Source organism: Xenopus laevis, chromosome 6S (assembly GCF_017654675.1).
Source record: "Xenopus laevis strain J_2021 chromosome 6S, Xenopus_laevis_v10.1, whole genome shotgun sequence".
NCBI classification, from domain to species: domain Eukaryota; kingdom Metazoa; phylum Chordata; class Amphibia; order Anura; family Pipidae; genus Xenopus; species Xenopus laevis.
Genome location: NC_054382.1, coordinates 18,131,074 through 18,144,315, shown reverse-complemented (window position 1 = coordinate 18,144,315; position 13,242 = coordinate 18,131,074). Strand labels below are relative to the sequence as shown.

Here is a 13,242-nt window from a genome sequence, read left to right as displayed (position 1 = left end):
TCAAGAGTTTTTAAATATGCTAGCCCTTGAGGTTTTGTTGCTCTTTTTTCCCCATTATGGTGTTTTTTTTCTTTTTCTCAAACTCACAAATTGGAATATCTGCCTAAGCAGGTATAATGTGGATCATTATGCAGAAAGTTAGTATTTTAATAGAAAAAAAAACACAATACATTTCCTGATATTTAGCACCAAATAGTTGGGTTTATGCAAATCTGAGTTTCCCAGTTTATACCATATTGCACACGTTCTTCCCATCTTTACAATTAGTCCTCTCAAGGTCAGAATGTAAAGGCACAATTTCAGTTTCTAAAATTCTGATGTTTCAAAATAAAACATTTGGAAATAGGTGATTTATATGCATGCTAATTTCCCATTTTTTTTCTTTCAGCAAAGCAAATATAATCTGCCGCACACCACTTACTTGTTTAATAGGCTGCATTCAATTCCCTGACCGCCTCCAAGTCAAACAACATCCAAGTTGTATATAGGGATAAGCACACCAACTTGTACCGGCTTAAACCTTGGTCACATTTTATTGCAGAAAATAGCACAAACTTTCGGAAGACCAACCCCAAAAACTTGTGCTACAATTTCTGCAATAAAATGTGACTAAGGTTTAAGCCGGTTTTTTTTTCTTTGCCATCTTTATAAACAGTCGCCCTCATTTTTCACCTTTTAAATCCTTCTTTATTTCCACAGAGCCACCTATGCTGTAATTGAGGTAGAACCAGATTCCAGACATGTGAGATATACACAGCTGGATGATATGCTCTTACCTTTGCATTTTCAATGCAGGGACATATGGCCCAGGCGGCATTTGCCTGAACATCTGGATGTGGATTTTTAAGCAGAGACCACAGCAGACGAACCCCATCTAAACGGTCAATTATTCTGTAATTGGATGAAGAAATTAAGAAAACACATTAACAAATTAGATTGCAATCATGTTAAAATTTGAGAAATTAAACAATTTCTAAGCATATTAGCATATGACATTAAATAATAAAATTACTGCAAAAAATATATTTTTTTTCAACATTACATCATTTAAGTTTTTATATAGAAATGTGAAAACCATGTTTTGCAAACTGGCCCCCAATGTAGTGGTTTTAGGGGCCCAGTCTGAACACCAGTGAAATCTGAGTGTCAATGCTCCTGGCATGTACTGTATATCCATTGGAGTGTATCAGAAACATTTTAATGAACTAATGTATGCAAATGATCGCTCCTAATGCAAGTCCTCAGCTGAATAAGTCTGAAAACCTATATGAAAGTACAATGGATCTTGTTATTTATCAAAATCTGAAAATATATCGTTATTTTCTGAAATCTACTCCGCACGGGTTATTTCCCCTTATTTATCAATACATTTTCCTGAAAATGTCCTATGCGGGAAAAGACTCGAAGAAATCTTGAAAAATTCAAATTGTGCAAATTTTTTTGATTTTCCACCAGATTTTTGCTTGAAAACCACGAAATCTTTGAATTATTGCACCCAGCGCAGATCAGGAAATCTTCGGGACTTCTCCCATTGACTTATATACAACCTCGGTAGGTCTTTTCAGTCGGATTTTCAGTTTCAGACTTTTACCTCGGGGTATAATATCCCGAAAAATTTGAGGGGGGTTTTTCACTAAAAAAATCTGATTTTATAGTGAAAAAAAACCTTGAATTTTTCGAGTTTTTGGCATTGGACTTTAATAAATAAAACTACTCAGTCCTTTTTCACTATTTATAGGACAATAAGTCAAATGGGAAATATAAATACATTTTTAAGTTATAAAAATGTGAAATCCATGTACTTTTACACAACCATATTGTTTGCTTCTGCTGAGACACTCTCCATAGGAAACTTTCATTGCACACAGATAAATGCAAGGTTCCCTTCAATGTTTGTGTAGAGTCCGATGTATCTATGAAAGTACAGTTTCCATTGGGTTATGAGTGGACATTCCTGCAGTGCTTTTAAGAGCAAGTACCATTCACTAGTAAAATTAATACACATTTCTCTTCCTACCACAGTACACCCTTTGTTAGGAATGCTTGGTGTCTAACTTGTTTTCCATGTGCTTCCTACCAACATGACAAACATTAAATACTGTTCTAATTACTTAAACACAACTGCAATCAAACTATCTTTATGAGTGACTGAAAAATGAATTATCATCAGAGTCATCGCTACACCATCTGTCTTGTGTTTAAAGATTTCATTAGGGTCCACTGAGCACCTTAAACTGAGCAAAAGGCCAGACGGCCTCTAGTATCCCTTGCAACACTATCTTTCTGCATGAAAAATAAACTCAACGCATATGAACAAACATGAAGTCAGCCTGACATCCATTTATGCAGCTTTTCAAGTAAATGATTGCATGTCATGTTAACAGAAAGCTTTAATCGCTGAATAAATATACCTTGCCCTGACACTCGACGGCAAAAGGATTAGATATAACTAATTAGGCGCTGCTGGAAGAAACATTGCAGAGCTTTCTATGAAACCTTTATGTTACAGTAATAGGTAAAGTTCAAACTGTAACCTGGGGCCAGATTAAAAGCTGCAGAGGAAATGAGCCAACTGCAAAATGTTTGATGGATATGTGGATAGTACATGTGCATTAATGACAAGGAAAAGGATCGGGAATGGATTCTAACAGAAAAGCAGGAAGGGTGGTATTAGGCAAATGTTGACGCAGAAGCTGTTTTGTCATTTTTCTTCCACTGAATTGGTATGTTAGAGAAATTCTATTATTTTATATTATGTCAAATATTTTGCCATGTAATGTTTCTCAAAGTGGGACAGTCTAAACTGAAAGGAGGAAAAACAACACCTATTACAGTGAAAAAAGATAACATTTTAATGGAGAAGGAAATGGTGAAATTACTAGGGGATGCCAAATGTTAGGCAACTCTTTGATGATAACTGCTTACCTGATACTCCAGGCCAGTGCTCCTGCCTGTTACCAAAAAAACGACACCAGCCCTTACTTTTCAATCAGCACCACTTCTTTTTTTGCAATGTGGGGACATGTCCAATAGAGTAAAAAGCCAGACTTTAAGCAAAAAGATAACTTTTTAACTCTACTGTGTCAACCCAGGGCAATTGAAGCACAAAGAAGCAGAAGAATACCATTGCTTTGTACCCTAACCCTCCCAGTGATTTAACCTTTCCTTCTCCTTTAAATCTATGGGGGGAACCAATTTGTCAGACAATACCAGTAAGCCAAAATGCTAACCTTCTGCCCTAGGGAGGCATGCCCCTTCTTTTAAAACTAAAAGAAATGCAGCAGCCTGGGGTATATGGCTGAGGAGCATGCTGCCGTCATCTTTTCTCATCCCCCAGGTATTCCTAGTACAGGCTTGCACAGTATAACAGTTCTAGTCTGCAGTATAGCAGGTTCCGCACCATTACTGAGTTCAAAAAACATATTAGAAGAATGATGCTAGGGAGCAGAGGTGGAACTACACATTTTGCACCTGCGCCCAAAGGGCTTTAGTTAGTAGGTTACTGCTGTTCTACTATAAGGTTGCATTCAGCCAATCAACAGCCTGCATTTAAAGGTGTGGGAAACATTTCCCACAGATAATTACTAGTTTTTATCTTAGGTGAAAACCATAATTAATTTTACTGTTATACAAATAAGCAGCTCCAGTCATTTCTAGAAGTCACCATATTGGAATAGGTTATCTGTGAAAGAAATGACTATATATTCTTTTAAATAAACACAAATAACTTACGACATGTTTTCTGGATCAGATGCACAGGCCCCCACGGCTTTTGTTACATTCACCAACAATGCCTGATTGGTGCCGCTCAGTAAGTTGACTAGAGGATTAATGCCCCCACTTTTGCGAATGATTGCCCGGTTGGCTGGTTCTTGCCCACATTCTCCCAGAGCTCCAACAACATTAACAAGGACTTCTTCCGGCTGGTTTGTTAGCAGAGTTACTAACGTTTCAATGACCTTGAATTCTTGAAACCTTCAGATCAGGGCAGACAAGAAATGGAGAAAGTCATGATATTTCATAAGGAACAGAAAATGATTTTAGTCTGAATAAATATGGTTCACACACAAAGCTAATTTTCTGTTTTGTCTGTAACTAGCTGCTGCTTCTAACTCAGACTACATTCAAATGTCCATAAATGGGCCAAAATAAGTTGCAGACTTGGACATTTCAAACTGAGTTGACAATTTGCAATGTATTTGGCCAAAATGATCCTGCCAGATGGGTGAATCTGTCCGTTATGGGCAATTTTAGGCAAACAAACATATTTTAGTCTTTTTTTTAAGGGAGAACAAAATTGTCTCCTCAAACAGCCTACATCGTCCCCCTTCCCGCACCACCCGTTACTGTCAAAAGTGTCCCTATCGGTTTACCAGGTAAAAAAAAATGCAGAGTTGTCAGATGGCCAACATGGAAGATAGAGTAGCATGTATAGTTGAAGCAAATCCTGGACCTATTTTCAATTGTTCATGCTCCTGCTGGCAGCTCCTACAGAATGTCAGGAGCCGCCGTTGGCGCTCCTGTCCAAAATTGCAGTGCCCATGATCCATGTGGACCGTTGACGTCACATGCCCGGCGCAAACTTTGAACATAAAAGGATTTCCAGGTCACGGCTTCGAAGCCTGATTACAGGAATTGCTGAATCGTGTTCCTGGGATTCCTGAATTCTTGGTTTCTGGCTTCCTGACCCTTGGCTTCACCCTGATTCTGATTTTTGCTGCCTGCCTTATTGAACACTTGCCTGAACTTGACTACGCTTACGCCTGACGCCTTTTGGATACCGCAAACTTGGACTTTAACCCTAAGCTTCCTCCTTGGTCCGGACTTCTCCCACTGGGAGCTGGTAGGCCCCCTGACACAGAAGAGTAACCGAGGTATCAACTCTGGATTTTTATATCAGGCACACACACAGGGACGCATTTGACAGAAACAGGTGGTGCAGAAGCGAGCAGGTGGGGGGGGGGCAATGAAGGGGGCCTGGGGTTGAAGATGGCTTTTATTCTTCTTCAATAATACGCAAAAACAAAGGATATATTGGTAAAGGGTACTATCTGATTACTGGATCTGCAAATGTAATCCCTAATACATGAAACACTGAAATAAATCCAACAACTGAGAAAAGAAATGTAGATTCAAAGAATGCATAAAGTAGCAGATATTTAAGCTTAGAGGTGATGGTGCATGGAGATATTTAAGACCCTTGATTTTTATCCAATGGATGTTTATCACTGTGTCTGGTTGGTAAATGATCCCATTGGAGACATTGTGATGTATACAGGCACTGCTGAAAGGATGCTTATTGTGTGAGACTAGGTGATATTTGCAGTCCATGCACTTGCTGTCTATGCCAGAGAACTCATTTAGCTTTCCTGCTACATCCATTACTCATTGATCTTGTCCTCTCCATTTGAGAGAAAGTCCTTACACTGCACATGACCTACTTTCAACTTTACCAGCTGGTCATTAACAGCCAAAAATGTCTTTTAGATTGAGTATTATCACCGTCTGGGATTTGGATAATGTTAAACACACATAAATGACATTAGAAAAAAAACTAGACAAAATCAAAATGTTCCTCCTACTTTGTCACATTATCCCTGCTAATGGAACATTTCCAGATGGCTCCTGTCACTGCTGCTAATAGTTCCTTATTCTCGAACTGGCCAAGGAGCATCGCAAGAGGTTGAAGGCCTCCATATTGCCTGACTAAATCCCGGGTTTCTTCATCTTCCGCACACTGTATATCATAAATAAAGAGGAATTTGAGAAACATTTCTCATCACACACAAAACATACATTTTCTACAAGCTCAAAACATCATCATCTTCGGTTTGAGAACAAACGGCACAAGTAATAAGATTCGCAGGCTTGGGTAATACGAATTGCCTTATGAGCAGGGGACTGGTGATTATGGCTTGCTTGTGGCTGCTGTATTACTGCCAACACATCCCAGAGCATGTTATCCATTTCATAATGCATGGACATTCAATATGACATCAATTACAAAAAAACACTACTGCCACTTGAATTATTTTTGTCTCGTTTCAAAGACTTATACAGAAGTGGATGACTTATATAGAAAAGAATGCTGGCAGCAGAGTTAGTCATAAAAAAAACTGATGTCATAAACAATGCCCAGGCAGTAACAAAAATGAATGGTAACCACTAAAAAAGTCAGGCTATAAAAAAAACAGGGCATTTGTAAAGCATAGAGAAGCATGCTGAAAACGATGTTGTAGATTCTGAAAATAATTGGCCCGTGCAGCTTTGTCGTCACTTAAACCACAACATATGTCTGCTGTAGAATTGCATAAAAACATGATGTGCCGACATCTTTGGGTCAATTATGTGAGAAGATAATTAATGTCATGTCATGCAAAATTTACATTTTTAGCAGACGCAACATACCAATACATACAACACAAAAAGAAGATGGTGGAAATAATTTGCAAATATGCTTTAATTATTATTATCATTATGTTAAAATACAAAAGCTCTCCGTTCAATGGTAGAGGACAATCTTACCTTAAAAATAGCACTAGCGCAGTGCATCTGCAGCTCTGGGTTTTCACTTCTGAGGTTTTTCACTAAATCCTCAATCATCTTTTCTGTTTTGATTGCAAGTCTGTAACTTGGCTACAAATCGAAAAAACATAAAAACAAATGAATAATGACACGGGTTCACTAGTGCTATTATTATAGTGCTGGACGCCAATGGACAGTCTTAAAGGAGAAGGAATGCCATTTTACACTTGGGGGTTCCAAAAGTTAGGCACCCAGAAGTGATTACTTTTACTTACCTGACACCTTGGGCCGGTGCTCCTATCAGCAGAAAACCTCACCGGCCCGGGTTCTTCGAGCGAGCACCACGGAGTGACCTTCTTCCTGTTTCTTCGGTTTTTAAATTTCCCAGGGCAGACGCATTTGAAGTAGAGCGAAATAGACAGCTTTTTTTGTTAAAGTTCGGCTTTTCACTCTACCGCACAAGCGCTAGAAGACCCAAAGAAGCAGGAAGAGGATCGCTCCATGGTGCTCGCTAGAAGAACCACGGGTTGTTGCAGTTTTCAGCTAAAAGGAGCACCGATGTGAAAGGCAAGTAAAAGCAGGGTCGGACTGTGCCGGCGGGACACCGGGAAAAAAAACCTGGTGCCTCTTCTTCTCTTGACAAAGGCATTTGTGCCGAAACGGGGTTATTCTCATTTGTGGCAAGTATATCTGCTCCTTGTTGCTTCCTTTTTTTGCTTCACACAAACCTTTGGGTGGTATGTATATTATTGCTATGTATATAATTGCTATGTAAACTGAACTTTTGTTAAAACTATTGTAAACTGACAAATTGTTTTTTAAACAGTAAAAGATTTTTTGACACCACCGGGGTTATTCTCATTTGTGGCAAGTATATCTGCTCCTTGTTGCTTCCTTTTTTTGCTTCACACAAACCTTTGGGTGGTATGTATATTATTGCTATGTAGATAATTGCTATGTAAACTGAACTTTTGTTAAAACTATTTTTTTTGACACCACCGGAGTTTATGATTGAATTTTATTTCTGAGAGAGCATAACCTACTATATGGTATATTGATTATATGGTCACTCTTTGTAGGGGTGACTTTGGTTTTTTGCACCAAGTGTAAAATGGGATTCCTTCTCCTTTAAAGAGGTGGCTCACCTTTCAGAAAATGCTTTCATATGTATTCTGCATATAAATTAAAATATTTTTATTAGGATCCCATTTTTTATTTAATCATTATTTAATATATAACAGTACACTGTATTTCTAGTACCTTCCTAGAGGGAAGGTAGGTGGATGCCTACGTGGCCCCCCACTTCTCTTAGGCACATGCAGTGGGTCTCTACAATCAGAAAACGAGTGCAGAGGCCTGTAGCTACACAAGGCAACAGAAAATGGGCAAAGTCCAAAAAAATTACAGATTTTTTTTGTACTTTGCACTAGAGTCCTGTGCAGAACCAATTTCTAAGACTCAGACCCAACTCGAACCCGCAGCCTGCGACCCAAACTGCAACCCACATATTTACCCACTTTGATCTGCTACCCGACTTGGACCCACAACTGCCTTATTCGCAACCCGCCGACCACTATCAAACAGGAAGTGATGATGCTGCAAATCGGAAGTAACTTCATCAAAAGTGGGCAGGACAGAAACAAGTTTTGTAAAACTTTAAAAGGAGTAAAATATAGACAATATTACTAGAGTTGCCACCCGGCTGGTATTTTACCGGCCTAGCCGGTAAAACACCTGCCAAGGCCGGGGGCGGTATTGCAAATTTACCGGCAATGCAATTGCCGGTAATTTGAAATACCCTTTAAAAAAAGCCTCTGGCCTGCCGCCAATTCGAAAATAACTTACCTTTTTACCAGCGCTGTGCTCCGCCCCTTTTGCGGCACGCCACGTAGCTCCGCCCATTTTAGCGGCCCGTTGCGTAGCTCCGCCCCCTTTAGCATCACGGACCGCCCCCTTTTGGTGCCCGCCCCCCACTGGCCAATAAAATTTTTTAATAAAGGTGGCAACCCTAAATATTACATAAAATAAGAAATTTAGATGAGACCCGCGACCCACAACTCCGCAGACATGCGGGTATACCTGCACCTGAAAATCCTCCCCTCACTCCACAGGGTGCCCGCTTTTTTTGCAGGTAACCCGTGGGTACCCGACCTGTTGCAGGACTCTACTTTGCACACTGTGTGGCACATTGTAAATGACCCCTTAGGTGTTTTGATCATCACCGGCATTTGTTGAAGTCAAGGCAAATCCTTTACTCATATACCTTTTTGTTAGTCTTTGTATAATTGTATTTGCACACAGAAGCTTGTGCTGCCTGTTTTTAGCAGCTAAATCTGAATAGTGGATGCTGTTATAATTTTAGTATAAAATCAATGCTAACATTTAACCATACGCCATAGAGAGCATGAGTTGACCTCCATACAGCACATGGATGGAGGATTTACCAGAGCACGGTTAAGTGAAACTGCATACAGATGTGGGAGCCTGACCTATCAAGGGATATTAAAAAAAGACACAATATTTTAGAATCATGTGAAAAACAGAGCAACAATTAGCTGAATGAAAGTAGCAGTGTGCCTATTATATTCAGATTTGGGTGTGAGCAGAAAAAAATTGCACTGTTCATATTTCCTGAGGAGAGGGAAATGCTGATACGAGAGTGAACTTTACCGATATTTTAACATCTGTATTCCAGAGAGACTTCTTTAGCAGATGGAGTATTCTCCTGTTTCGTATGTTAATTAAAGTCCAATCACAAAAGATTAAGTGGAAACAATTAATTGTTTTATGGAAATTTTTATAAATGCAAAATGACACCGTTCCGTCTGTCTCTCGGGTGTGTTTATATTCTCTTACCATTTGCACGACTCTATGGAAAATGATTTATACTTTAAATCAATGTAACACTCTAGATAGCTGCTGAATATTAAACTGTGTTTTTGTATAAAAAAAAAAATCTTGCAATGCCCTGTGAGGATAACAAAAAGACTTTTTGGTCAGAATTTCCAGAAAAACGTAATTTGTTTGATAATTCCATGTCAGTCTAAATGATTCATTAGTAAATTGTTTTGGAGTAACCAGGGTGCAGCATAATTGGCTTTTTTTTTTTGGAGTATACATATGAGTGTTACATGTAGACATTACAAATTCAACGGTAATCTTTAAATACATATTGTCCTTCCAATGCCTAAATCTTTCCATAAACTAATTTGAAGTATTCTGCCAATTTATCACTGTCTACAATAAAGCCATAAAATTATATCAGGTAGTTGGCATTTACACGTTTTTTCCAATTTAGCAAAAAATGGATATTGCAGCTACAGCACTCCTTGTCTCCCACTCCCAGATTTAGCTTTCACTCTACACAATGATAGAAGAGAATATAGGCTAACATTCATATAGATACATCCACAATTAAGTCTATTTTATTTTTAAAAATCCACATTTTCTTTCCTTTAAATTATGAATCTAGGACCTTTGTTTTGTTTGTATCCTTACTACTTATCCCTTTAGCCTTTAAAGGAGAACTAAAGCTTAACTAACAAAGTAGGCAAGAAATATTGTACATTATGTTTTGTGCTTCTGTACCAGCCCAAGGCAACCACAGCCCTTTAGCTGTAAAGATCTGTGTCTCCAAAGATGCCCCAGTAGCTCCCCATATTATTTTCTGCTGATTCGCTGCACATGCTCTGTGCACTAGTCACCGTTTATAAGGATATAATTTACAGGATATTCATGGCTTTTGTGTATTATATATAGTGAATAAAGTACCCCTCTTGTAAAATATAAGGATATTATAAGTTACCGAGGAGTTTCATGAAGGCCTAGTGTTTTTATACAGGTCATGGAACTCCGAGGTAACTTTTAATATCCTCATATTTTACAACTGGGGGTACTTTATTTATTATAATACACAAGTTTTAGTCAGTCATGTGACAGAAATGACATCAGAACTCACCGTTTATAAGGATATAATTTACAAGATATTCATTGCTTTTGTGTATTATATATGTATATATGTACAGGTATGGGATCTGTTATCCAGAAACCTGTAATCCAGAAAGCTCCAAATTACAGAATGGCCATCTCCCATAGACTCCTTGTCTTACCTTGTACTTGATCCCAGCTAACATATAATTAATCCTTATTGGAAGCAGAACCAGACTATTGGGTTTAATTAATGTTTAAGTGCTTTTCCAGTAGATTTAAGGTATGGAGATACAAATTACAGAAAGATCCATTATCCGGAAAACCCCAGGTCCCGAGCATTCTGGATAACAGGTCCCATACCTGTATATGATGAATTACAGCACTTTTTTATACCTGGGAATTCATGGCTTGGTTTTTAACTGAAGACTAGCTTGAATATCCTTGGTGAGATGGATCTTAAGATCATTTGTTCTAAAAGTAATCAATTTATATGAAAATATGGAAAAATAATAGTAATTTGATGATAATAAAAATTGCGGTAGCCTCAGCTAGGATTTGACATTGATGCACAGGAATAGCACATGCTTAAAAGTACATTATCATACCATGTACATAACTATAGCAGCTGCAGAATATACATGATGATGTAGATATGGATGGGTTGTGTGTTCCTATTTTGTAGGAGTCTGGGTTTCATGCTAATGCCTCTAATGTGCACCCACTAGCTATACTAACAGAGTAATTTAACATATGCAGACCCTTCAATCCAGGGTTTTTTTTTAAATGTAGCTGTAGACTGCTCACAGGCATGTTCCTTCTACTCAGAGAAATGACTGAATGGAGATGATAAACGACGGAAGCAATCTGGACTCTTTGCAATAGGGTTCAGTCTGCCTAAGACGGCTGCCAGCACTTAGTATTTAAATCAGTGTTGGAAAGAACATTTTTCAGGATCCATGCCATATAGCTGATTGCTACTGCAATTGCTACTACTAAACTGTTTATGTTTACCTTCAGCCAGAGTCTATTTCATACCTTGGCTCAGAATCAAATAGACAACAACCTCCCTTCAAAACAATAAGGGGGAAAAAATACCCTCTATGGGATTAGTAAAAACATAAGTTGTAGAAAGAAATATAGGAAGTGTTCAATATCTTTCTGCTCAGATGTTTACATGTAGTATGATTTTCATATAATAAGTAGGGATGCACCGAATCCAGGATTTGGTTCGGGATTCAGCCTTTTTCAGCAGGATTCGGATTCGGCTGAATCCTTCTGGCCGGCCGAAGCAAATCCGAATCCTAATTTGCATATGCAAATTAGGGGTGCGGAGGAAAATCCCGTGACTTTGTCACAGATCAAGGTAAACAAAGTAAAAAATGTTTTCCCTTTCCCATGCAAATTAGGATTTTGTTCAGTAATCCGGCGAATCTTTCGCAAAGGATTTGTGGGTTCGGCCGAATCCAAAATAGAGGATTCGGTGCATCCCTAATAATATGCCAAGCAAAAAACCATACAGTGTATATGTTGCTTCAGATACAATACCTGCTCCCGACTAAATGTTTCTAAGTGTAAAATGAACTGCAGCATCAAATTTTCACGATTTTTCTGGATCTTTCATTTAATTTTCACGATTTTTTCGGATTTTTCACCTGAAAACTCTGAATTTTGCCAGAAAACTTCAGGGTATTGCCAAAAACCCAGCGCACATCAAAAAATCATTGGGACTTCTCCCATTGACTTGTATGCAACCTCGACAGGTCTGAGATGCGGATTCACACGTCATCCTCTGGGTTTAATAAAGTCCGATTTTATAAAAAAAATCACGAATTTTTCATGATTTTTGCATTCGGAGTTTAGCAAATAACCCCTTGGTGTCTCAGATACACACCTCTGAAGCACATTCTTGTAGAGTGCCCACAACTGGTATTAACATGTTGGAGTGGGACGATTTTAACAGTCGGGCCAACAAAGGAATGCCCCCAGCTTTGCGAATTGCTTCCTTATTCCGAGTGCTTTTGCTGCAGCTCCAAAGAGCCAAAGCACCACAGCGTGCCACCTCAATATCCTTCTCCTGTTGGGCACTGAGGTTAGAGGAACCGATAGGTGCACAGTCCAGCAATCCAACCTGCAGACAGAAACAGAGAAGTAAACATGTTAATATATTATGGGGCAGATTTATCAAGGGTCGAAATTGAAAATTCTAATTTCGATCTGAAATTTTCGAGGCTGCAAACAATTCCAAATTGATCCCAGTACGTCTCCATTGACTAAAACAGGAATTCGGCAGGTTTTAGGTGGTGAATAGTCGAATTTGAGTTCTTAAAGGAGAAGGAAACCCTGTAGAATAAAACCCTGTACCCCACGTAGACCCCCCTCCCTCCTCCCCCAGGCTAACTGACCCCCCCAGGGAAAATGCCTCATACTTTATACAAACCCCTCGTCGCAGATTCTGGCAGCGAACTTCACGGCATCCATCTTCTGGGTCCTCGAAAACTGGCAAATTGCTCCAACTGCGCATGTGCTGACATACCGATCTCCCAGTCAGCTTACCGAGGACCCGGAAGATGGATGCCGTGAAGTCCGCTGCCAGAATCTGAGGAACATGGGCGTAAGAAAGGTAATGTAAGAGCATCAGGCAAATACTTTTATGGCAAAATTAAAAATATAATTCAAAAGCAATGTTATGATAGATAATAAAAAAGGTTATTTTCTGATGTCAGTATCTCTTTAAAGGGGTTATTCACGTTTGAAAAAAAATTGTGAAATTCGTGAAAATCGGATGAA

General features: G+C 38.9%; 1 protein-coding gene across 1 annotated transcript in view; it reads right to left on the bottom strand.

The window, feature by feature from the left end:
- The window catches only part of odad2.S (outer dynein arm docking complex subunit 2 S homeolog), a 90,862-nt gene that overhangs the window by 28,464 nt on the left and 49,156 nt on the right, over positions 1 to 13,242 (bottom strand). Inside the window, exons 13-17 of the mRNA XM_041567398.1 lie at positions 12,347 to 12,583; positions 6,526 to 6,636; positions 5,583 to 5,737; positions 3,733 to 3,975; positions 777 to 891 (exon numbers count right to left, since the gene is read on the bottom strand). Coding sequence (XP_041423332.1) covers positions 777 to 891; positions 3,733 to 3,975; positions 5,583 to 5,737; positions 6,526 to 6,636; positions 12,347 to 12,583 — 861 coding nt within the window. The remainder of the gene's footprint in view (positions 1 to 776; positions 892 to 3,732; positions 3,976 to 5,582; positions 5,738 to 6,525; positions 6,637 to 12,346; positions 12,584 to 13,242) is intronic.